Genomic DNA, 24,905 nt, shown 5'->3' with positions numbered 1-24,905 from the left:
TAATGTTACATCTTCTGAAGAGATTGCTTACATATTGATATGTGTGCTAGGTGGAAGTTCCTTGAACAACCTTATTGAACTGAAGACCATCAACATTAATCCCACAGACACTACTGTTTCTTTATTAAATGATTGCACTGAGGTAAGTTAAATTTTCACTGTGCTCCTGTCTTGTAAATGTGTCTTTTTTTTGTAGTAGTAGTTTTTAGTCCTGTTTGTGTTTTGAATTTTCAGTACCACAGGTATATTGAGATAGCGATAAAGCAGTGTCGGAGCTCAGGAATTGATTGTAAGATCCATGGCCTGAGCATTGTGGGTCGTATCCGTGCTGAGGACGAAGACTTGGCAACAGTGCCTTTCCTGGCATCAGACAATGAGGAGGAGGAGGATGATAAAGCAGCCACTGGGAGGTGAGTGTTTCTGAATATGGGGTGGTGGTCTTTAAATACACTGCCATTAAATACAAACTAACTAACACTGCCAGTGAATCTTTTTATTACTCTGCCTATACCTTTTTGTAATAGTTGATTTTTCTCTCTTTTTGCAGTCTCACCAGAAAGAGGTCCTCAGGGCTGGAGTCTGCTGCCTCCATTAGAACCAAAGTATTTGTTTGGGGTCTCAATGACAAAGACCAGTTGGGTGGCCTCAAAGGCTCAAAAGTCAGTAATGTGGACTACTCTATAATTTTTTTTATTGAACATTGATTGAATGTAATGTTGTATTTGAGACATGTGACTTTTTTCATCTGTAATTTATGCTTCTCCTCTCTCATTTCATGTTATACCAGATTAAAGTTCCTTCATTCTCTGAGACACTCTCTGCACTGAATGTTGTGCAGGTGTCTGGAGGTTCAAAGAGCCTCTTTGCAGGTGAGGTCAATTCTGCTGAAACAATAATAATAATAAAAAAGAGCTCTCACATAAGGAAACATGGTTGTTTAATTACAATATTATATCATTTATTAAAGTAACAACCAGTTCTCAGTTTCCCAGTCAGTCAACCTAGCCTTGGACTACATTCTCTCCAATATGTGTTTATTTCCTCTCTTGGAAACCAACACCTTAAACACTGTTGCTCAGGTTTCAAGGTATTGATAAGGAGTATACATTTGTTTTAATTATATGTTGTGTCTGTTTATGCTTGTAGTGACTGCAGAGGGAAAGGTGTATGCTTGTGGGGAGGCTACTAATGGCAGGCTGGGCTTGGGGCTGTCCAGTGGCACTATACCTATCCCACGCCAGGTCTCTGCTCTCAGTAACTATGTGGTGAAGAAAGTTGCTGTACATTCAGGTCTGTAGTTGCATGGGTATTTTCTTCATCATATTGTGACACATTTGTATAACCTACTAGGTGTTTTACCAAAAACCTCTTATTTTAACTTCTGTGTTTGTTTACACAGGTGGACGCCATGCTATGGCTCTGACAGTGGATGGAAAAGTATTTTCATGGGGTGAGGGAGATGATGGCAAACTTGGGCATTTCAGTAGAATGTAAGTTCAGTTAATCTCCTTACCTGATATGCTCACAAACGCATATAGTCCCATCTTTTCTTCATGTAACTGCATGTAATTAAGAAAAATGTGTCTGTAGGAACTGTGACAAGCCACGGCTGATTGAAGCATTGAAGACTAAGCGAATTCGAGACATTGCCTGTGGCAGCTCCCACAGTGCTGCTATCACTTCCAGCGGAGAGCTGTACAGCTGGGGCCTTGGTGAATATGGCCGCCTTGGCCATGGGGATAACACCACTCAGCTCAGACCTAAACTGGTAAAAAAAAAAAATAAATAAATAAAAAATTTAGTCAGATTATGTACATCAGTATTTTCAACATTCTCCATTCAACTTTTTTTCCCTCTCTCTTCCTCCTGTCGTGTAGGTTAAAGTGCTCTTAGGACATAGAGTAATCCAGGTAGCATGCGGAAGTCGTGATGCCCAAACTCTGGCACTTACAGATGAAGGTACAGTGTTTACCAGTGCCCTTTTAGTGATAAATGTACTTTGTCTTCTGTATTGCAGTCAGCACAGAAAAAGGGCATATTTGTTTAACTGATGAGTTCAGACCGTAAAGGATGTTTGTTTCTGCAGGACTGGTGTTCTCATGGGGAGATGGTGACTTTGGGAAGCTGGGCCGTGGAGGCAGTGAGGGTTGTAATATACCTCAGAACATTGAGCGGCTGAATGGACAGGGAGTGTGCCAGATTGAATGTGGAGCTCAGTTCTCTCTCGCTCTCACCAAATCAGGAGTTGTCTGGACCTGGTACATTGTTACAGTATATTTTTATTCTTTACCTTACAATAAGGTTACTTTTCTAACATTGTAGAAACATTTTATTTAGTAAACTTTTCTCTGTTGACAAGATAATTTTACTAGTTTCCAGAAATATACCTTGAACCAAGCAACATACATATAATGTCAAATCCTTTTCTGTTCTGTGCAGGGGAAAGGGAGACTATTTTCGCCTGGGTCATGGTACAGATGTGCATGTGCGGAAGCCCCAAATGGTGGAGGGACTCCGGGGCAAGAAGATTGTTCATGTGGCTGTTGGGGCACTGCACTGTCTGGCTGTCACAGACACAGGACAGGTGGGTCTTGTTTACAGATGTTTGAAGATCTGTCATGTAGCAAGTATGCTTTTTGCTTTTCTTACTTTTCAAAATGTAACATGGCACATGAAGTGGAAGTATATCAGCATTATATGCACTTCATTGCCTATCCATTTGTGGTGTGTGTTTTGAGGTTCTTTTCTTGCTGTTTTCAGGTGTTTGCATGGGGTGATAATGACCATGGGCAGCAAGGGAACGGCACCACCACTGTGAACAGGAAGCCCACACTTGTTCAGGGCCTGGAGGGCCAGAAGATCACTCGTGTGGCCTGTGGTTCCTCTCACAGTGTAGCCTGGACCACTGTGGATGTTACCACGCCCTCTGTCCATGAGCCTGTCCTATTCCAGACTGCCAGGGACTCACTTGGAGCCTCCTACCTTGGTGAGATAACTTGAGTTTTTTTCTTGAATGCACTCCATTGATTTTCACTTGACTTATATGTTTCCCTTTATTCTTACATTTTTGTAAATTAACTTGATCTCCCCATTTTATTCAGAATTAATTCCTGGAAAAGTTACTCTTTCAGTGACCAAAAAAAGAAGAGTAGTTCTGTGAACATTTTTGTGCATCTGTTTGGTTGCTGTGTAGGTGTGCCATCAGACAGTGATCCATCATCACTGAGTAATAAGCTGAGTGGACAGAGCAGTGTGAAGCCCAACAGGCCGTCCCTGGCCAAAATCCTGCTTTCTCTGGATGGAAATCTAGGCAAGCAGCAGGCTCTCTCCCATGTGCTGTCTGCTCTGCAAATAATGTATGCCAGGTACTGTATCATGCAAACTGTCTAACAGTGTCTATTGAATGCACAAGCGCTGTCAAAACATTTTCAGCTTTCTTGTATTAACATACATTTGGCTCATTCAGACACAAAAAAAACCCTGCTGTTGAAGTTGCTCCGAGAGGAGAGGGTATTTCAGGACTAGGGTGAGAAATATGGGATTTAATGGACGAAACGTGCAGTAAAACATGCGTTTGTCTCTGATGTGCTATTGTATAGGGATGCAGTGGTTGGAGCGCTGATGCCAGCTTGCATGATGCCACTGGAGTGTCCATCCAGTTCTCCTGTGCCTCCCTCAGACTGCTCGTCTGCCTCTAGTCCCTCAGAGGCTGAAGGGCCCCCTCTGTCTGCAGACACAGAAGAGCGTGTCAGCCCTCACCCCTGGCAGGACAGCAAAAGAGGAGAGGTATGCTGTGCTGCAAAATGCAATGTTATTTTTTGTTGAAAATAAGTTTTGTGTAGAATCGCTGACACATCAGGCCACTAGGTGTCAGTATACTGGCTGTTTCGTGGTGTGCAGTATGATTGGAGAAAATAAATTTCACATATCTCAAATGAACAATACTTTTAAATGTATTGTAAAAACAATACTTAATACACCTGTGATGGAATTTTTCAGAGGGTTACATCTCTGTAGCTAAATACGTTAGCTACCCACAGCTGTGACTGTTCTTAAGACACTTTAAGGCACACATTTATTTGTTTACCAGACATGCCTGCACTTCCATTTTTAATTTTTATCTTTTCTCTATCTTTATAATGTTTTCTGTAGATGACATCATCTGAGGATGCTATTACTCCATCGTCTGCTGTGACACCCTCTGCAGTTGCCGCTTCTTCCCGCCCCTTCATCCCAGTCACAGATGATCCTGGAGCAGCCAGCATCATCGCTGAGACCATGACCAAAACCAAAGAGGTCAGCCACCAGCTCTTACTCATAGACGAACACACTGTAGTATGACTTGAGGCTCTGCTTCTGTTTAATCATCATGGTCTTTTGAAAACTCTTCTTTTTCCTGCTTGTTCTATTTGACAGGACTCAGAGTGCCAGAACAAAGCCGTGGGACCTGAGCCACAGTATTTGGATGAGTTCACATGTCTGTTGGTACCTGATGACACGCGGGTGATGGTAGACCTGTTAAAGCTGGCTGTGTCACTGCGTGCTGGAGATAAAGGAAGAGAAGTGCTATCTGCTGTGCTGTCAGGCATGGGAACTGCCTACCCACAGGTTCACACTGCCTCTTTAAATTTAATTTATTTATTTTTTTGTGATTTAAGCATGTCATTAGGTGAAGCAGCAGATTTAACAGTCCTTTACCTCAAATTGAATCTAACAGCAAAAGAATCATTTTCTTACCAAAACATAATTCTTTGTCTTAATCAGTGCTACAGTGCAAAACCAATGGATTAAATAAGTAATGGAAGCTCATACTTTGCTAACTGCATTCATAAAATCACCACCTACTTAATGAAAATCTCTAATAATCTGCCACTATATATAAAATATGATATACATACATGTTTGTTTGAATATGGTTGTGTAGGTGGCTGACATGCTACTGGAGCTGTGTGTGACTGAACTGGAGGATGTAGCCACTGACTCTCAGAGTGGACGGCTGTCTTCTCAGCCTGTAGTGGTGGAGAGTAGCCATCCTTATACTGATGATACCTCTACCAGCGGAACTGTCAAGATACCAGGTAAAATACCCTGGTCTGTTAAAATTTGTACCAGCATTAATTCAAATAAATATCTCCCAATAAACTGGCATTTATGAGAGGAAACAGTTATTTATTTATTTATATTGTTTCAGGTGCTGAAGGACTGCGTGTGGAATTTGACCGACAGTGCTCTACAGAAAGGAGGCATGATCCTTTAACTGTCATGGATGGAGCCAATAGGATAGTGTCTGTCCGATCAGGTGATTTGTACATTTTACTTTGCACACCACACTTGTTTTTTGAGTAGCTGTTAGGAGTGTTTATTCCTTCTAATATTTAGACTTTTCATGCCCCATGTGTTCTTAGTTACAACAGACAAAATTTCTTGTATTCTGTTTGTCATTTTAAAAACATTACCATATAAAGGTTGGAAGCATTCTGAGTGTCTTAAGCTTTGTCTCCTTTTTTTAGGTCGAGAGTGGTCAGACTGGTCAAGTGAGTTGAGAATCCCTGGAGATGAGTTGAAGTGGAAGTTCACCAGTGATGGCTCGGTTAATGGCTGGGGCTGGCGTTTCACTGTGTATCCCATCATGCCGGCTGCTGGTAAAAATTCCCTGCCAGTCATATTCGCACACAACACAGATTAAATTTATTTAAGATTAGCAGATTTATAATTTGATTGTTCTGTTCTCTTGTTTTCTTTGTTCTTCAGGCCCTAAAGACCTTCTGTCAGATCGCTGTATCCTGTCCTGTCCCTCTATGGATTTGGTCACCTGCCTGCTGGACTTCCGTCTTAATTTTGCCTCAAACCGTAGCATTGTGCCCAGACTGGCTGCTTCACTCGCTGCTTGTGCTCAGCTCAGTGCTCTAGGTAGGCAAGATATCAAGCATCCTACTATCGCAACAGATTTCATAGAGCGTGTTTTAAATGAGTAAGTTGGATGATTCTGATATGAGTCATGTATCATGTGTGTCTTGACCAGCGGCTGGACATCGTATGTGGGCTCTCCAGAGATTACGCAAACTTTTGACTACTGAGTATGGCCAGTCCATCAATATAAACCGCCTGCTGGGAGACAGTGAGGGAGAGGCTCGCTCAATGGTCAGTGTGGTCAGCTTATCAAAATGTTTTGTTTTTATTGTTAATTGTGGTGTGTGTGTATATATTTTATCTTCCAATAACTTTTTAGTAGTCCTTAAAACCCCCCTCTGCTGTATAGCTTGTAACATTTCACTCTGTTCTACAAAATATGGGGAAAAATACAACAGCAGTTATTAACACATTAAGTCATTCAGAACTGTTAAATGCTGATTTATGTCAAGTCTGTTTTAAAATGTAGCTTAGATGTTGTATTTTGGTGGGAAAGCCATGGTATCAATTTAGTTGTAAGGGAAAACGAGAGTGGAAGCTATTTCTATGGCTAATCTGTTGTTCATTGTTTGTTGCAGAGTTTTACAGGAAGTGCTCTGGCTGCCCTGGTGAAGGGGCTACCTGAGGCTCTGCAGAGACAGTATGAATATGAAGACCCCATTGTCAGAGGAGGCAAACAACTTCTCCATAGTCCATTCTTTAAGGTGGGTGGGTGGGTGAATGCGTGTGTGCGCATATGCGCGTTAAACTAAACCCAAAAATAACAATGTTTTGTGTTAAGGTGCTGGTGGCACTTGCTTGTGATCTGGAGCTGGACACTCTACCCTGCTGTGCTGAGACTCATAAGTGGGCATGGTTCCGTCGTTACTGCACTGCCTCCAGGGTGGCAGTTGCTCTGGACAAGAGAACTCCTTTGCCACGCGCTTTCCTGGATGAGGTACAATGGGCTCTTGATGATCATTTTCTGATTTCCAAAGTATTGTTACACACGCTTAAATAAATGTAAATCATTGTAGAGTAGAAACAAGTGTTTATTTTTTAAGGTTGCCAAGAAACTTCGGGAGCTCATGGCTGATAATGAGACAATGAATCGACTTCATGAAAGTCATGAACTGTTCAAACGAGAGCATGATGAACAATTGGTGCAGTGGATGAACAGGTAAATGGAATGGTAACGTATTCTTAAAGTAAACTTATGCTGGTGCAGACCCAGTTACTGAATGTTCTTGGTTTATAGACGTCCAGATGACTGGACTCTGTCAGCTGGTGGCAGTGGGACCATCTATGGCTGGGGCCACAACCATCGTGGTCAACTGGGTGGTATCGAAGGAGCAAAAGTCAAAGTTCCCACACCAACAGAAGCTCTTGCTTCGCTGAGGCCTGTTCAGCTCATTGGTGGAGAGCAGACTCTTTTTGCTGTCACAGCTGACGGGAAGGTAAGGGGCCCTTCAGACCCTTGTATCAGAAAGTTATGTTGATATCATCTGACAACATTTTAACCAAATTTTCTCCTTCACCTTTATATAATCAGAAAGACAGAGTATATTTGTTTGGCATCTGAAGTTTGCTTCTTCACCTGGAAGAGGAGTCTATTTGTAGATTCTGACCCAAAATGATATTATAAATGTTCTAAAATGTAGACAAAATTAAGATATTAAAATGGCTGCTACTTTTTTGTTGTATCTATGTGTTTTGTTTTCTGCTTTTCTGTAACGATATATAGAAGCCAGTTAACCAATCTGCTTAATCTTTATATGTATGCCGTGACTCATTTGTAATGTGCCCATGGATAACTGTAACTATGTTAACAAGCCACAAAACACTATGTATGATTAATCTATTTTATCAGACACATCTTGCCCAACATTTCTATATTTGTTTCAAGGACTAAAGCAACCTTGCTATTAGGAAATGCACAATATCATTTTTTAATCTTTTAAATCCATAATGTTTGCAAGCTGTCCTTCATTCACATTTCTCTCCCCAGCTCTACGCCACAGGCTATGGAGCTGGAGGACGTCTGGGGATTGGAGGCACAGAATCTGTCTCCACTCCAACATTACTAGAGTCCATCCAGCATGTTTTCATTAGGAAGGTGGCTGTGAACTCTGGAGGGAAACACTGCCTGGCACTGTCCTCAGAGGGAGAGGTCTACTCTTGGGGAGAGGCTGAGGATGGCAAACTGGGCCATGGCAACAGGAGGTCAGGAGAAGCTCCTTTTTGTTCTGTACTCCATCTATTTGGAATTCTGATTTGATCATTTGTGTTATGCAAATATGTTCTCTGAATTTACATATGACATACATGCTTAAATAATGATTCTGCAAGGTTTTTTTTTTAAAGTTAAGAAAATGGTTTTATATAGAACCCTGAACACATGAAGAACCCTTTTTAATGATTAAAAGGTTCTTAGCATTGTGAAGAGGTTCTTCAGATTAATGGTAATGGTGTAATAGTTTTTGAGTAACTTAACCTTGTGTTAAGATAATAAATACTTATTAATTTGCCAACATTTCTCACTTAAAACATAACACACATGCTATGTATTTTTAATAAAAATGTGCAACACCTTGCAGTTGTTTCTGCTGCCAACAGATGTCACCTGTGCTCATGAACTGTAGAATTTTGTGAACACCATAAACCTTAAGTGAATCTCACATTCACTTTTTTTTTTTAAATAATATTTATATATTTTAATTTTTTTTTGGACTTGGCCTGGTGTTTCTTTCTCAGCCCATGTGATCGTCCACGTGTGATCGAATCTTTGAGGGGAGTGGAAGTGGTGGACATTGCTGCTGGAGGGGCACACAGTGCATGCATCACAGCCAGCGGAGAACTCTACACCTGGGGCAAAGGACGCTATGGGCGACTTGGCCACGGAGACAGTGAGGACCAGCTCAAACCTAAACTGGTCAGTGCTTGGAGTAGTAATCCCTCCCACCTCCTCCAGCATGTGGTTTGCAAATTTAAACATCTCAGTTTATCAGCAGCTGTTAGTGTATGGCATTTATACCGGCTGATGTGACCTTTTACTTGAAGCCTCAGGAGGTGTGATGTCTTAAGTGTGTAAATGTATTTACAGTGTCCAAACACATACAGAAGTAACATGCGCATTGGCCTGTGAATATCACACCTATAACATGTGCAGACAGCTGAATAATATGTTCTGACATGGGAATACTTATACATATTTAAATTCATTTAGCACATAATATAAATGTATACAATAACCTCATTTTCAGACTCCTTGTCTTGTAAAATGGGAAAAAAATATTTAAAATTTTCTGTATAGTTTTCATTATTTGTGTCAGTGCTAGTTTATCTATTTATTTAATGCATACTCAGTGAAGACACTGGAATTCTCAGATATGAATTTAACTGAATTTTTGTATTTGTTGTGTATATCCTACAGTAATAATACTCTTATTCTACCTAATGCAGATTAGAATGTTTAGCAGCAGTTGTGCTCTTCTCGTTGAATATGTCTGAACAAGTTTTTATAAAGCCATATAAACTATACAGTATAAAGTTTAGGACATCTTCAGAAAAAAAAAACATCAGTATTCAGACAACAGGATCCTCCTTGGGTCGACAACCGAGAACAGAAGTAAAAGTGAACTTGGTGAAGGGGTTATAGTAATGTGAATGTGGTATATTAGTGGTGTATGAGTCTGAGGAAAGAAAAGGTGATCAGTGATTCTGTGTGAGTTAAAAGTAGGTGCAGAGTTAATTTGAGATAAAACAGCATGGCCAAGCATTATAGTGTAGATGAGACAAGGCCAGGATCTTGTACAGGACACACAGGGGCTGGATCAGGGCAACACCTGGAGAGCAGCAGGACATCTCAAAGAATGAGAGAGACAGGAGAAAAAAAACAGACAAAGGAAACAAATACAGAGGTTAGTAGGGTCATGGTAAAGAACGGGCAAAATTGTCCTGCGATAAAAGCTTCCACGGGTCAGGCAAGAGAACCCAGCGACAGACAGCGTGTTGGCGGTTACTAGAAAGCTAACTAAAAAAGCTGTAGCTATGGAAGTATGACAGGGTTAATACAGAACAGTGATAATATGAAAACCAGCTCTAAACTGCCTTAGACAACATGGCTGTTGATGGGCCAAATTAAGGATGACAGTTTACTGTACTTCCCTTATGTTCTTTTTCAGTTTACAACATTTTGCACATAAGTCTGTACAAGAAATCTGTACAAAATCTGTCAATGCAAAAGCACTGTTTGTCCCATGTGTTTTAATATTACCAGAGGAATATTTTATGCACGCTTACCTGGATAACCGTTTGATTCTAATATTCGATTAGAATTTTCCACAAGCTTTAACACAGTTCTCTTTAGCACAGAACTCTCTAATTGATATGTGTACTGATTCATTTTTTTTGTGTTTATATGTTCCCTTAAAGACATAAGGGATTTAAGTGAGTTACTTATTATAGTTAAAAAATTTTTTTATATTAGCCACTTTCTGCCTTGATTTAATCTGAATGTCGCATAAGTGCAGTCAATACTGAAGCATATTTTGTAATAATAAAAAAAAAATACACTAAGATATGTAACTTGTATTTTGTTTTGAGTAGACAGTGTCAAATCTGTATGTTACTTATTTCTGTGTTCTGCATTGCAGGTGGATGCTCTACAAGGCCACAGGGTTATAGATGTAGCGTGTGGAAGTGGTGATGCTCAGACTCTGTGTTTGACTGATGATGATATGGTGTGGTCGTGGGGGGATGGAGACTATGGCAAACTGGGACGTGGAGGCAGTGATGGCTGCAAAGTGCCCATGAAGGCAAGCGCTGATATTTGGCTTCTTTAAATCTCTTTTAGATTTCCTGTACGATGTGTTTTTATCTGATGTATGATGGATATCAAATTCATATTTGCCTCTATTTCACTTTAGATTGACTCTCTAACTGGATTGGGAGTTGTGAAAGTAGAGTGTGGTTCTCAGTTTTCTGTTGCCCTGACAAAATCTGGAGCTGTTTACACATGGTATGCCAATGGTTTGTTAGAGACAAAAACATATTGCAGCTACACTGCTAAATGCTGAAATATGGCAAACGTTTTATCCAGTAATTTTGCCAATGTTAATTTATGTGTGGTGTGAGCATCTTGATCCATTTGCGTTGTCTAATGATGGGTCAGGATTTCGCAGTAAACAGTAAAACATTTAGTAAAATGTTTTATAGCTTGAATATTAGGCCAGTGCTGTGAAATAACTTTCAATTTTTTTGTAGTGCAGGTATATTAACATTAATACATCTTAGAATAGAGAAGGGATAAAGATATTGTGTTTCTTGTTTCTCAGGGGAAAAGGGGACTACCACAGGTTGGGTCATGGCTCAGATGACCATGTTCGCAGACCCAGGCAGGTCCAGGGTTTACAGGGCAAGAAGGTCATTGCCATAGCAACAGGTTCCCTCCACTGTGTTTGCTGCACTGAAGATGGTAAGTCTACCAAGTGAGCTGTTTATGACTGTACTGACCTTAGGACTTCAGAGAAAACATTTGATTGTTGTGTGACTGCGTAAGGCAATTATTTGTATGCTGCAGGGGAAGTATACACATGGGGCGATAACGACGAGGGGCAGCTTGGTGATGGGACCACCAATGCTATCCAGAGACCTAGGCTAGTGGCAGCGCTACAGGGTAAGAAGATCAACAGGGTGGCCTGTGGCTCTGCACACACCCTCGCCTGGTCAACCAGCAAGCCCACCAATGCTGGAAAACTCCCTGCTCAGGTACAGGATTCTCTAAATGCTAATATATCTGATGAATACATGATGTGTGTAGCAGGGAAGATTAGCAGGCCATATTAGTTTTTTGCTACTGTGTTGAAGAAGGCTTCTATATTTGTTAATACTCTACTACATGATTTTTATACTGAACAAAACACGCTGGTACTTCGTTTGGTTTCAGTTGTTGTGGTCATTGGTGTCTCTGGAGTATGGGGACAAGTACCAGCCAAAAAGCACAGCCACACAATCAAAGAGCTGAATAATTCACTTTGTTTGCTTATGAAACACAACACTTTAAGGTTCAACAAATGTCTAATGTCTTGTAGCGGAGTCCACGATGATAATTAATTATTATTTGGTTAATAATTAATTATTTAATTAATTTTGTTAAGCTCCATGTTTTGGAGCCATTAATTAATATGTAGTGTCTTTACCTGTCCAATTTTAGTCTGGACAAGTAGGTCATCGTGCTGGATGACTTCACCTATAATATAGCAGAGTTAGCTATAATTAATTAATGATTTTTATGCTATAGATTATGAATGAATTATTATGCTCATTGACCCGCTGTAGGTTCTTGGCTCTGAACTAAAAGTAATAATTCCGTACAAGAAAGGTGCGCACACAAGCAAATAAGCAAGGATTGTTTTTATCACAACTGGTTTATTAAATGTAATATCAAACAATGAATATTGATTATACATTCATATAATGAAATGGATTACAGCAATACATGAGGGAGCAGGGAGATTAATATAAGAGGGAATTTCTCTATGATAATTACCCTGTACTAAGCTATAGTTTATTCTAGCAAAGCATTCAGCACCAACTTCCTGAGCTATGAGAGACAGGCCTTGTAGCATTGCAGCAGCGGCCGTTCCTCTTCTCCCATTTGGCTTTGGTAAGAGACATGGTCTTAGATACTTCGACCACTCTGTCTGAGCGGGTGGCTTTCTGAAGGTCTCTGTGGGGATTTTCCATCATCGCTGATCTGCCTCCTGGTGAGAGACACGTCCATACAGGTCTCTCCTGGGCCTTTGCTCAGAAGATCATTCTGAGGGAGCATGTGGCCTTCTTTGTCGCTGATCCTGAAGCTCTTGTCACCACTTTGAGGGGCAGAGGTCTGAGGTCTTTTTCATGATCTGGGCATGGCTTTGAGCTTTGCTGGATTTAAACTATAGCTTTTCTTAAACTATAGTTTTTCTACTAGAAATAAAAATGGGAAGTTCTGGGCTCTCTTAGCTGAGCTTCCAGGCTGGAAGCAAATTCTCCTTCATTCCACCATTCTTCTTTTCTTCTCTCTCTACATTTTCTTTTTACGTTCTGGGTTTGTTCTGACCCTGCTTGAGGAGCTCAAGAATGTTTAAGAGAGAGCCATAAGAGAGTCTGGAGAGCTTCTGAAGAAGCCTGAAGAGCGTTCTGAAGAGCTGAACTCTAAACTGCGAGCTCTCGAGACAGCTGGGCTCTCCCTTAACTGGGAATTCTCCCTGAACTTTAACTGACTGAATATGCGCCACTGGGTTTCAACCAGATTTTAGGTTGCCTTGAAGGCCTGATTGGTCCTCAGGGATTGAGGATTGAAGCTTCTCTAGCTTCTGATTGGATGTTTCCTGTACCCAATTTATGACACTTGACAAGAGAAAGACTTAAGGAAGGTTTCTGTTGAATGAATATCCAAGAATTCTGAATCATGCTTTTGCAATATAAAAGATTATATGTTAACACAAAGTAAGATTATTCAGACAAAATCATGTTTTACATAATTCTTAACCAAATAACACCGTGTGTGGTTACCTTTGTTCCTACATATGTTCATATAAAAAGGTGATTTTAAACACATGTAAATTAATTCCACTCGTTTTGATTGTCTAAATGGAATTAATTTCACACAGTCATACCCATATGTAGTTTCAAACTGTTTCAAACCAATGGGAATTAAGGTTTAATTCTAGAGTTTGAGAAGTTCTTAATTAAGCAGTTTTACAGAGAGCATAAACTGATCCTTGTCCGATTGTCTGAGCTAATCACGAAAGATTCCTCTCTTGACCCTATGAGACCTTGGGTCATAACCCGTCCCTGTAGTGTGGTTTATGATCCTTCTCTGCTCGGTTATCTTAAATTCCGATCTGGGCTGTGTGAAGAGGCAAGAGTGACTGAGAGTGAAGAGAGGTCATTCGGTATAATAAGATAACTTTTGGCATATTAAGTCCCAAAAAGTCACATTTCTTATTAGAAATTAATACACATTTATCAAACCACACTACAGTCTGAATGTAAAAGACAGCAAGTTGCATAATCATTAATTAAATGCTACTACATTTTTGTCCAGCTGCAGAGTACTTAAGTTAAATAGCAGAATCCTTGCAATCCTGCTTTGCATTAGTAAATGGCAGAGTACATTAGTCATAAAGAAGACTACATTAATTGCCTCTGTCTGTGTATGCATTTGGGTATAAACACAGGTCCCTATGGAGTATAACCACCTCCAGGAAATCCTAATCGTGGGTTTAAGGAACAGACTGTTGCTGCTGCACCACATCTCAGAACTCTTCTGCCCCTGCATCCCTATGTTTGACCTGGAGGGACGCCTGGGCCAGACAGGGCAAGGCCCTGCTGTTGGCTTTGATACACTCCGGGGCATCCTCATCTCACAGGGCAAGGTCAGGAGGATCCACACTTTTTTTATGTACATGGCATAACATCTTAACATAACACGAGGAGCTGTCATTTCAAATATGTACATGTGAAGTGTTTTACTATGAAAGCATATTAGTAATTAAATTTGAATGTAATATGCAAAATGGCAGTGTTATATGTTTGATTTGAAATGTTTCACCCATACAGGCATGTCTGAGAATTCAGATTTAATAATTCCATTTTCATTTGCAATTTGGTAGATTTCTATTAATATTTAATTTACACGTGGTTTCAAGTGCTTTGAGTAATTTTATTTAAATAAAAAATGTAGTGTCTGCTTCCTTGGACCCAGCTTGTTTTTGTAATATTGCATTCCACCTTAAGCCGTGCTGCTTTGTAACATTTTTGTGTGCATTGCAGCATCAGAATATAACGGAATATTATAAAAAGCAACTGGCGAGAAGGAAGCAGTTCAGCTAATTTTTATCAAGCATATTGATGAATCCAAAAACTTGCCCCCACATGATTAAACCCTTTTTCATGGAGTCATTTATAAAGCCTTTTAAGGATCAAAATGGGCTCTATTTCTATTCTTCACTTCCTTTGCTAATGTAAAAGTAGCTATAAACCATTCAGCCTCTGTGATTTAAGTTAAAGCCTTTTCCACTGTAGGTGCCATTGTTTCATACGCGAGGATGTCAGAAATTGAAATGCAATGGGCTCTGTTTGCATATTCACAAACATTTTGACACAGATTGGCCACATCTGGGGGTTGATAATGTTAATGTAAAGCAGAGAGGTGCTGTTTCCCCTTTAACATTTGAATTTTGCCATCCTTCTAGCATGGCGGTGCGTTTGAAAATTACATTTCAAACTCATTGAGTGCACGTGCATATTAGATTAATAACATTTTAATTATTATGATTTTGACAAATTTGTTGCATGAATACATATGTTAATTGAAATTGGAAAATAATTCCTTTAAAGTAAACAGACTTTTAAAGTAATTTACATTTTAATTTTGAGCCCAAACCTGCAAGCAAGAGTGGAACATTTATATTCAATCCTAAAATTATATTGCCATTTTTCATAATAAATTCTCATTTTAATTATGGTACTGATATATATTCTTCCATATATTATCTGTTTCATAGGAGGCTGCATTTCGAAAGGTGGTTCAAGCTACAATGGTGAGGGACCGGCAGCATGGGCCTGTGGTAGAGCTCAACAGAATACAGGTAATCTCTTTAGTTGGCCGTAATTTTATTTATATATATATATATATATATATATATATATATATATATATATATATATATATATATATATATATATATATATATATAATAAAAATAATAATAAACACATTATATATATATATATATATATATATATATATATATATATATATATATATATATATATATATATAATGTGTTTATTATTATTTTTATTATTTATTTATTATTATTATTTATTTTTACATTACATTCACATGCTTAATATTATCGCACTGTGACTTCAGAATCAGGCTAACATTCTGCTCTGCATGTGATATCTTTCATAATGCAGATCATTTGTATCTGTGTGTGTGGAATGTGACCAGTGCTCCAATTAGCAGGAGACCTTCACCAGACTTCCCCTTAATGATTTTGGTTTATGGGCCACTGGTTTTCTGTAAAGCATGCAGCTCTGGATGTTAGCCCATGTGATTCATGTATTGTAACAGACTAGAGTCTGACTGATTTTTGAGATATGTGGCCCATACTCCCCCCCCCCCCCCCCAAAAAAAAAAAAAAACTTCAGGAATATATATTATTATTTTTGTATCATTTGATGTAATATAATGCTTCAGTAGATTTAATTGTGTGGAACTAATTACTATGAATATCTATTGTCCTTGAGTCTGCTGACATTGATGTGATGGCCTAGCTCTAGTTTACACTTTATATAAACTGCACTGTTGTATAGAGTAAGTCTCTTTCTCTCTCTTCTAAGGTGAAGCGTTCTCGGAGTAAGGGTGGTCTAGCAGGGCCAGACGGCACAAAGTCTGTGTTTGGGCAGATGTGTGCTAAGATGACTTCTTTCAGCCCTGACAGTTTATTGCTTCCTCACAGAGTTTGGAAGGTCAAGTTTGTAGGTAAGATTATGCTAGAACACTGACATTAATAATCCAAGAAACAAACTAATAAACATCTGCACAGAGCGAGATTGTGAATGTGACATCTCGTGCTTTCTAACCTTATTCGTCCTTTAGATTGCGTGTACATTTATGATGTGTGTGCATTTAGGGGAGTCCGTAGACGACTGTGGAGGTGGCTATAGTGAATCTATAGCAGAAATGTGTGAGGAGTTACAGAATGGTCTCACTCCTCTGCTTATCGTCACTCCTAATGGCCGAGACGAGTCTGGAGCCAACAGGGACTGCTTCCTGCTCAACCCTGCTGCCAAGAGCCCTCTGCACATGAGCATGTTCCGCTTCTTAGGTACCCCACCTGGTTCAACATTGAGTACAAAGTTTTGTTAGTTAAGCATTGTAACTCCTGGGCCAAGATGAGAAAGGAAATCATAACAAAAAAATGAACAAACTTCAAATTCCCTCTTAAGTCATAAAGATATGTGCATTTGGCACGGCACTATCGTTCCTGGATTTGATCTGGATGGTCAGCTTCATGTGTATTTACCACCGTTTATGCCAGTCTGTGCAGAAAACAAGTATCGCTTGATAGCAAGTTTCCCAAAGATTAACCCCATGAAATGTACAAGTTTTAAAACATTTAAAGAGACTAATACAGATAATTCCTTCATTATCACCCTTTCTAAAGTTTGTCAAAGGCATACGTTTTGATATATGATTTAAAAGATTGAAGGGTTATATATTTGCTGTTTTTTTTTTTTTCTTCTTCTTCCCCCCAATCACTGAATGCAGGAAACTTGTGGTTGCAATGCTGTTAAAATGGGTTTGCTAGTGTGTCTGTTAGTGGGTCATTTTTAAACTTGATAATTAATTTTGAAAATTGTTGAAAATTTGTTTATAGGAGTGCTCCTGGGTATAGCTATCCGTACAGGCAGTCCCCTCAGTTTGTATCTTGCTGAACCTGTGTGGAAGCAGCTTGCAGGCATGAATCTGACAATTGCTGATCTCAGTGAGGTAAGATGCTTTTATCTCATGTAATGTATTGCACTGCTTGAATATTTTGTTTACAGTCAGGGATTACACACTTGAAGTAATTCTTTAACTCTGAAGGAGTGTAAGGGTCTGTAATTTTTGGATTATATACATTTCCTTAAAACCTTTATATAAACCACAAGATCAAAAAAGTAGACACCGGATTTGTTACATTCCTTACATTTTCCAGTGGTCAGAGTCCTTTTTTTAATGTAGGTAAAAAATAAAACGTTGAGTCCTCAACTTGTACTGTGCAATTCATATACTGTACTTGGATAAGGCTACATGACCTGGACATACATAGACTTCAATAATGTCCTATAATCTAAATGACAAGGCTTTTAGTGGAAGCTGGCAATAGAAAATTCAGATTGTGTGCTGGTTCTGATCTAGTGTTGGTAGAATATATTAGGGTCAGATTACTCTCAGCCACAGACACCCATAAGTAGATGGAGAGTCTGATGCTTTCAGTGTGTTAAGCTGGCCTTAATGTCAGGATTCTGCCAGTTGCATTCTGATTGGCTATTTGCCTCCTACTAAACATCATGCCAAATTAGCAGACTTGTGATTGGTCCTTTTCATGTCAGTCAAATTTCCCTAGAGAGTCTGGAAATGCGAAACAATGGTCGGACTGATATAAATGAAATTTTCCACAGTACTGGTTTTAAGGAGCTTAAATGCTGTTAACCGATACCATAATCTGATATATTAATTTCAGGTGCAGTTAAACAAAATTTTAAAATGTTTCTTTTAAGATGTATAATTTTTGATTCCATGTTTTGAGGAATTTTAACCCAAACATTAGTAGCTCCACCCCTATAGCTCTTGGCTGAACTCCTCATGTCTCAAACAATGTAAAATCATTTTACACAGTGCAAATTTGCTGGTATTACTCAACAACAGATATTACTTTCCAGTTTTGTTCAGGAAGGTGTACAAATAAACATTTATCTCATATGTTATTATTAGAAAGAAAAATATTTGCTTCTCATCAAAGGTGGCTTTTTATTCCCATGTGCAAATCCTGACAAAATAAAGTTTATCAGTTGTTCTACGGTAACTCAGGTGTAACTGCCCTGTAAAAAGAATAAATAAAACAAACAGTAGCATAATTCTCATGACCTAACCCTCAAACTACTAATTGTAGGGATTTTCTTTTAACATCATTTTAAAATGAGTGTTGTGGGAGAGATGGAATGTGTCTGAGATAGTGGTAGCACTCCTGTGTTCACACTGTGATCATGAGATCCTGAGAATGTGTAGAGAGAGGGTTCTACTGTGCAGGATGGCCTTTATTCACAGAGCTGCTCTTGTTCAAATCCTTCTGCCTAAAGTCATCATCAAGGTTATAGTGGAAGTCTATTCAATAGAAAAGTATGCCAAGCATACACCGAGCACCCCCACTGATACACACACACATTCACAGAAGACAGTATGGGTCTTTAAGTTCAGTTGTTGCATTTGTGTTGCATACTTTTTACATGTCTTTATGATAAGCAAATACAAAGTAAATAATTGTTGTTTTCATACATTATCAATAACATTTATCATAAATTATATATTTTTTCCTCTTAAAGACCCTGCCGTGCTATGCCAAGTTTACCCAGTACCCTAAAGCTGTATATCTGTGTTCAGGTGGATAAGGATTTCATCCCTGGACTGATGTACATCAGAGATAATGAGGCATCAGCAGAGGAGTTTGAGGCCATGCCTCTGCCTTTCACTGTGCCCAGTGCTTGTGGCCAGGAGGTGCAGCTTAGCTCCAAACATTCCCACATCACCCTGGAGAATCGCACTGAGTATGTACGCCTTGCAATCAACTACAGGTGAGTACCGAAACCTCCCTAAACTTTTATTCACTTAATATTCTAATTTTTACAGCTAATCTGTTACTCTGTTTCACTTTCACTTTGGTATGCAAATACATGGGGAATAACACTTACAGCACTTTACAGTAGTTTCAGTGTTGCCAATCAATCTGCAGCCAATCAAACAGGATTATCAGAAAAGGAAAGTGGTTATTCTGGACCACATTATCACCTTTTGTTTTAGTGGATAGAATGTGAAATTACATGGTCAGCTACAACCAGAAATAGGCAATGTCATCCTCTGACCAGCTGTAACTATGTGTCTTTCATTCACGTACATTACAACAAAAGTATGCATTTACACATTCCGGTCAACTGTGGCCATTTTTCAGTGTGTATGATTTGCAAGACTTTTTTTTTGCCTGGGGCACTGTATTAGTCTGTCTTTATCAGATCAGTCCTGATTTGTGTTTTTGTGTGTGTAGGCTGCATGAGTTTGATGAGCAGGTGGCTGCAGTGAGGGAGGGCATGGCACGTGTTGTGCCGGTGCCTCTTCTATCACTTTTCACCGGCTATGAACTGGAGACCATGGTAAGAGCACATTGCAGATTGCCTGTGAGGTTCTGATGGCTGGTGATAAGGCAATATAATGGAATTATAGCTACCAGTTTCTAATACTTTACAGATGTTTTATATACTGTTATAATGAGAACTGAAGTAGAAGTATAAAGGCAACATTTTATTTTAAACATTTTGCAAAAGGTATTAAATGAAATGTTTTATTCACTTTGACTGTTATAGCCTTAGTAGTGTTGGATTAAATGGTGTGATAATTATCACACAACCCCAGGAGCACACTTGGTGTATGTAAATGGCCTACATAACTTTGTTGGACACTTGGCTGTCTATGTGTGAGATACTGTGAATGTGTTGAGCTGCTAGAGAGCTTTGAATTGTGAAATGGAAGGGGTTTGTGCTGATTCTGATGTCCATCTGTTTGGTCTGCAGGTGTGTGGCAGTCCTGACATTCCATTGCACCTGCTGAAATCTGTAGCCACCTATAAGGGAGTGGAGCCCACAGCTCCACTCATTCAGTGGTTTTGGGAGGTGATGGAGTCCTTCTCCAACACGGAGCGCTCACTCTTCCTTAGGTTTGTGTGGGGACGAACACGGCTGCCCAGAACCATCGCAGACTTCCGTGGACGAGACTTTGTGGTGCAGGTGAGAGAACGTGTTTTGCATCTGACTGCATTTGACTCTCACAAGCCAGCGGAGCTGACTTTTTTCTTAATGTAGCATAGCTTTGCTGTTTTGTGGGCTGTGCATGGTTTCATTGTGCTGGATGTGAATCCTGAGACAAATCTATAAAAAAACAATCTTATAATTGAAGATAACGTAAAGCAAATTGAAATAGCAGAAGCCATAGAACCAAGTGTATGAATAAAAATGGGTAATCACTATGAAGCAAAATGCATAGTATGTTGAGTTGATTGTGTAAAAATAATTGAACTTTGAATTGAAAAATACATTTGATTAGTATTAGCATCAAGCTGTATTTTCAACAAAAACAAGTTGTTTTGTTCTGCATCTGGTTCGCAGCTCCCTGTAAATATTAATTCTGCTTTTGGGAACTTTTATATGAGGTCTGTATATGGCCAAAGGGTTTCATGCCTTTCCTGTGAAGGCCTATGTGACTGATATGAGTCACAAAAAGACAAGAACTGAAATCTATCACAGTTTGATGACGTGAGATTTAGCATTAAGGCGATTAATGTGAAATTTTCCTGCGAATTAAACCTCATCCCTTATCACTAGACAAACCCGTACTTTACTATTTTTCTTCTTCCATTACTCCAATTTCAGGTGCTGGACAAGTACAACCCACCCGACCACTTCCTTCCAGAGTCATACACCTGCTTCTTCCTTCTCAAACTGCCTCGTTACTCCTGTAAGCTGGTCCTGGAGGAGAAGCTGAAGTACGCCATCCACTTCTGTAAGTCTATTGACACAGACGACTACGCACGCATCGCTCTCAGTGGAGAACCAGCAGCCGACGACAGCAGTGACGACTCGGACAACGAAGACGCTGACTCCTTTGCCTCTGACTCCACACAGGACTACCTGACTGGACACTGACCTCTTGTGTGTCGTACTCTCACCCACAAACACACTCACGCGCACACACACACTCCCCCATGTGTAGGATGCAACACATGGAGAGTCATAATTATATGCTGCCAAGCAAGAAGAAAAGAGTAAAAGAACTGAACATTTGTTTTAAACTTACACTTACATACATAGACACGTACTACCATGACTAAAATGAAGAGAAATAACGTGTATCTTTATGTGCAATTAGCTTCGAAAGCACTATAAGCTGGTGAAGAAAACTTTTTGTTTATTTAAAAAGAAAAAAAAGTGTGTGAGAGAGAGAGCGAGAGAGAGAAAGAGGAGAAACTGCACATTTGATTGTTTGTAGATGTTGTGTTTATATATTTTATCACTGCGGACAGACAGGCCGCTAGCCTAGCACTGTGGTAGACGACCCCTGACACTCCCCCATTTCAACCCTTCCTCTTCCCACTCTTGCTTTATTCTATCATTCATAAAGCACCAGACAGCAGTTCCCCATCCTCCTCATTCAAATATAGCAGTGTTCCTTTCTTAGAACCTTTTTAACTTGAAACAAAAAGAATTGTGTTTGTTTGATTTGGTGTCAACTGGAGCTTGTTCAGGGGTTGTTTTTAGGTTGTCGGTCACTGTATTTAGTTTCCTCCTCCCCTCCATCTGAATATGTGTCTGCACTGGCCTCCTGATGGAATGTAAATAATATTATTGTGCCATGTGTTCATAAGATGTTTCATTCCCATGTAATGAATAAATGTTAATAAATTTCTGTTAAAAACTGTTAACACAAATTGTTTATTGTACATTGAATCTACACTTTGAGTGCAGTCACAGTGCACAATGCAGCAATGATATGGTTAATGATTGTTTCAGAAGATACTTGCTAAGCCACCACGTCACATCCCGTTGACTTGATTTGCAAGCTCTGCTGAATCTGTTAGCACTCCAGGAATGTTTGTTCACATTGCTGAAAAACACGGGCATGCCAGGCTCATGTTCAAATGTTTCTTCATCAAAACAGATTTTTAAAAAGAAAATCCCTTGCTGTGAGCTTTTCTTGGACATGAAATGCCTAGATTTAAATATTAAAGAGTGTTCAGGTCTTGTTAAAGGTGAGCTGCTGTTATATTTATCACACTTCATCAAAGTTCAGCCAGGCAGCCTTTCTGATAAATGTAGTTTAATAACTTTTATCATGCTATTTTATGTTAAAATATTTCAAACAGTCTCTGTTCAAAAGTCTCTCATCTTTTACCTTATCTAGCATTAGATGTAGATTATTTGTGTGTGTGAGAGAATATTAGGATTAATGAAATTCCTCCTTAATGACCTACATACCAAAGCTGGATTAACGACGGATCACCAAAGGGCTTCAAAAAATGTGTTTTTGTCTTTTGAAGGACTTTGGTGGTAATGTATCCTAGACATTATCCGAATAATTACTTTTCAGTTTGAGGGCAGTCCAGTGTGTATGTAAATACTCTGGGCTGTGAGATCTTCAGATTGCATTGGCTCTTCAAAAACTGTACCAGAAATATTTTTTTTCTGAAATATATTCCTTCAACTAGTGTTTAGAAAAAGATGGTGGAGAGCACCGTCTGAAATACTGGTCCAGTCTCCTGTAGTTGTTCAGCAAGAACTCTGACTACAATGTCCATGACAGGATTTCTCTGTTGTACTCCACAATCTATGCAGGAAAACATAATGCCCTGTCAATAGAGACACAGAGATATATCTAGTTGGGAAATTCTTATTTCTTATAACAATTAGCAGTGATTATATATATATATATATATATATATATATATATATATATATATATATATATATATATATATTTTTTTTTTTTATTATTATTATTTTTTTTTTTAAACTATGAGGCAAGCTGACCCAAACACATGGTCCCTAATATAATGCACTAATATCACAACTGCTGAATGTGTACTTCAAACACATTTTGACCTGTTGTGTTGTTCATAGATCTTTTGACAGTTTCACTTCACTCACTCCTTTTAAATCCCTAACCAGTTGAATAACCTTTGTGAATATGTTGTTAATTTTGGTCCAAAATGAAGGTCAGTTGGGTGTGCTCAGTGTTTTTATACACAGCAAAGTAAATACAGGGGTTGGACAATGAAACTGAAACACCTGGTTTTAGACAACAATTTATTAGTATGGTGTAGGGCCTCCTTTTGTGGCCAATACAGCGTCAATTCTTGGGAATGACATATACAAGTCCTGCACAGTGGTCAGAGGGATTTTAAGCCATTCTTCTTGCAGGATAGTGGCCAGGTCACTACGTGATGCTGGTGGAGGAAAATGTTTCCTGACTCACTCCTCCAAAACACCCCAAAGGGGCTCCATAATATTTAGATCTGGTGACTGTGCCGGCCATGGGACACTTTCATGTTCATCAAACCAATCTTTCACCAGTCTTGCTGTGTGTATTGGTGCATTGTCATCCTGATACATGGCACTGCCTTCAGGATACAATGTTTCAACCATTGGATGCACATGGTCCTCCAGAATGGTTCGGTAGTCCTTGGCAGTGACGCGCCCCTCTAGCACAAGTATTGGGCCAAGGGAATGCCATGATATGGCAGCCCAAACCATCACTGATCCACCCCCATGCTTCACTCTGGACATGCAACAATATGGGTGGTACGCTTCTTTGGGGCTTCTCCACACCGTAACTCTCTCAGACGTGGGGAAAACAGTAAAGGTGGACTCATCAAAGAAAAATGCATGTTTCACATTGTCCACAGCCCAAGATTTGTGCTCCTTGCACCATTGAAACCGACGTTTGGCATTGACATGAGTGACCAAAGGTTTGGCTATAGCAGCCCGGCCGTGTATATTGAGCCTGTGGGGCTCCTGACGGACAGTTCTGGTGGAAACAGGAGAGTTGAGGTGCATATTTAATTCTGCCGTGATTTGGGCAGCCATGGTTTTAAGTTTTTTGGATACAATCCGGGTTAGCACCCGAACATCCCTTTCAGACAGCTTCCTCTTGCGTCCACAGTTAATCCTGTTGGATGTGTTTCATCCTTCTTGGTGGTATGCTGACATTACCCTGGATACCGTGGCTCTTGATACATCTCAAAGACTTGCTGTCTTGGTCACAGATGCACCAGCAAGACGTGCACCAACAATTTGTCCTCTTTTGAACCCTGGTATGTCACCCATAATGTTGTGTGCATTGCAATATTTTGAGCAAAACTGTGCTCTTACCCTCTGCTAACTGAACCTTCACACTCTGCTCTTACTGCAATTAATGAAGATTGGCCACCAGGCTGGTCCAATTTAGCCATGAAACCTCCCACACTAAAATGACAGGTGTTTCATTGTCCAACCCCTGTAGTTACTTGCTTAATTGTATTTTGGAGGACGAAAACATTTGCATATTTGCATTGGACACTATTAAATTCATAATTAGCCACACCCCAATGTCAGATGTCAGACATTACAGTCCATAGGCATGTAATGTAATTTAATATAAAGATAAACAT

At 39.5% G+C, this 24,905-nt stretch overlaps 1 protein-coding gene across 5 annotated transcripts in view; it reads left to right on the top strand.

The window, feature by feature from the left end:
• herc2 (HECT and RLD domain containing E3 ubiquitin protein ligase 2) overlaps window positions 1-22,172 on the top strand; it is a 65,310-nt gene extending 43,138 nt beyond the window's left edge. For all 5 annotated transcript variants that reach the window (XM_066666536.1, XM_066666535.1, XM_066666534.1 and 2 more), the window contains 39 exons: window positions 51-142; window positions 235-410; window positions 548-659; window positions 788-869; window positions 1,147-1,290; window positions 1,400-1,490; window positions 1,591-1,768; window positions 1,878-1,959; window positions 2,087-2,258; window positions 2,440-2,584; window positions 2,761-2,986; window positions 3,194-3,365; window positions 3,600-3,786; window positions 4,153-4,296; window positions 4,417-4,608; window positions 4,925-5,078; window positions 5,192-5,299; window positions 5,511-5,642; window positions 5,752-5,910; window positions 6,023-6,141; window positions 6,489-6,614; window positions 6,692-6,847; window positions 6,954-7,069; window positions 7,148-7,346; window positions 7,898-8,112; window positions 8,644-8,821; window positions 10,545-10,706; window positions 10,818-10,909; window positions 11,226-11,365; window positions 11,471-11,658; window positions 14,118-14,315; window positions 15,447-15,530; window positions 16,291-16,432; window positions 16,584-16,778; window positions 17,331-17,443; window positions 19,097-19,287; window positions 19,755-19,860; window positions 20,278-20,490; window positions 21,133-22,172. In XM_066666536.1, coding sequence (XP_066522633.1) covers window positions 51-142; window positions 235-410; window positions 548-659; window positions 788-869; window positions 1,147-1,290; window positions 1,400-1,490; window positions 1,591-1,768; window positions 1,878-1,959; window positions 2,087-2,258; window positions 2,440-2,584; window positions 2,761-2,986; window positions 3,194-3,365; window positions 3,600-3,786; window positions 4,153-4,296; window positions 4,417-4,608; window positions 4,925-5,078; window positions 5,192-5,299; window positions 5,511-5,642; window positions 5,752-5,910; window positions 6,023-6,141; window positions 6,489-6,614; window positions 6,692-6,847; window positions 6,954-7,069; window positions 7,148-7,346; window positions 7,898-8,112; window positions 8,644-8,821; window positions 10,545-10,706; window positions 10,818-10,909; window positions 11,226-11,365; window positions 11,471-11,658; window positions 14,118-14,315; window positions 15,447-15,530; window positions 16,291-16,432; window positions 16,584-16,778; window positions 17,331-17,443; window positions 19,097-19,287; window positions 19,755-19,860; window positions 20,278-20,490; window positions 21,133-21,405 — 5,954 coding nt within the window. In that variant the 3' untranslated portion in view covers window positions 21,406-22,172. The remainder of the gene's footprint in view (window positions 1-50; window positions 143-234; window positions 411-547; window positions 660-787; window positions 870-1,146; window positions 1,291-1,399; window positions 1,491-1,590; window positions 1,769-1,877; window positions 1,960-2,086; window positions 2,259-2,439; window positions 2,585-2,760; window positions 2,987-3,193; window positions 3,366-3,599; window positions 3,787-4,152; window positions 4,297-4,416; window positions 4,609-4,924; window positions 5,079-5,191; window positions 5,300-5,510; window positions 5,643-5,751; window positions 5,911-6,022; window positions 6,142-6,488; window positions 6,615-6,691; window positions 6,848-6,953; window positions 7,070-7,147; window positions 7,347-7,897; window positions 8,113-8,643; window positions 8,822-10,544; window positions 10,707-10,817; window positions 10,910-11,225; window positions 11,366-11,470; window positions 11,659-14,117; window positions 14,316-15,446; window positions 15,531-16,290; window positions 16,433-16,583; window positions 16,779-17,330; window positions 17,444-19,096; window positions 19,288-19,754; window positions 19,861-20,277; window positions 20,491-21,132) is intronic.
• Window positions 22,173-24,905: the final 2,733 nt, after the last annotated feature.

This window comes from Hoplias malabaricus, chromosome 3 (assembly GCF_029633855.1).
Source record: "Hoplias malabaricus isolate fHopMal1 chromosome 3, fHopMal1.hap1, whole genome shotgun sequence".
Taxonomy (NCBI): domain Eukaryota; kingdom Metazoa; phylum Chordata; class Actinopteri; order Characiformes; family Erythrinidae; genus Hoplias; species Hoplias malabaricus.
This window is presented reverse-complemented; position numbering and strand designations above follow the sequence as displayed.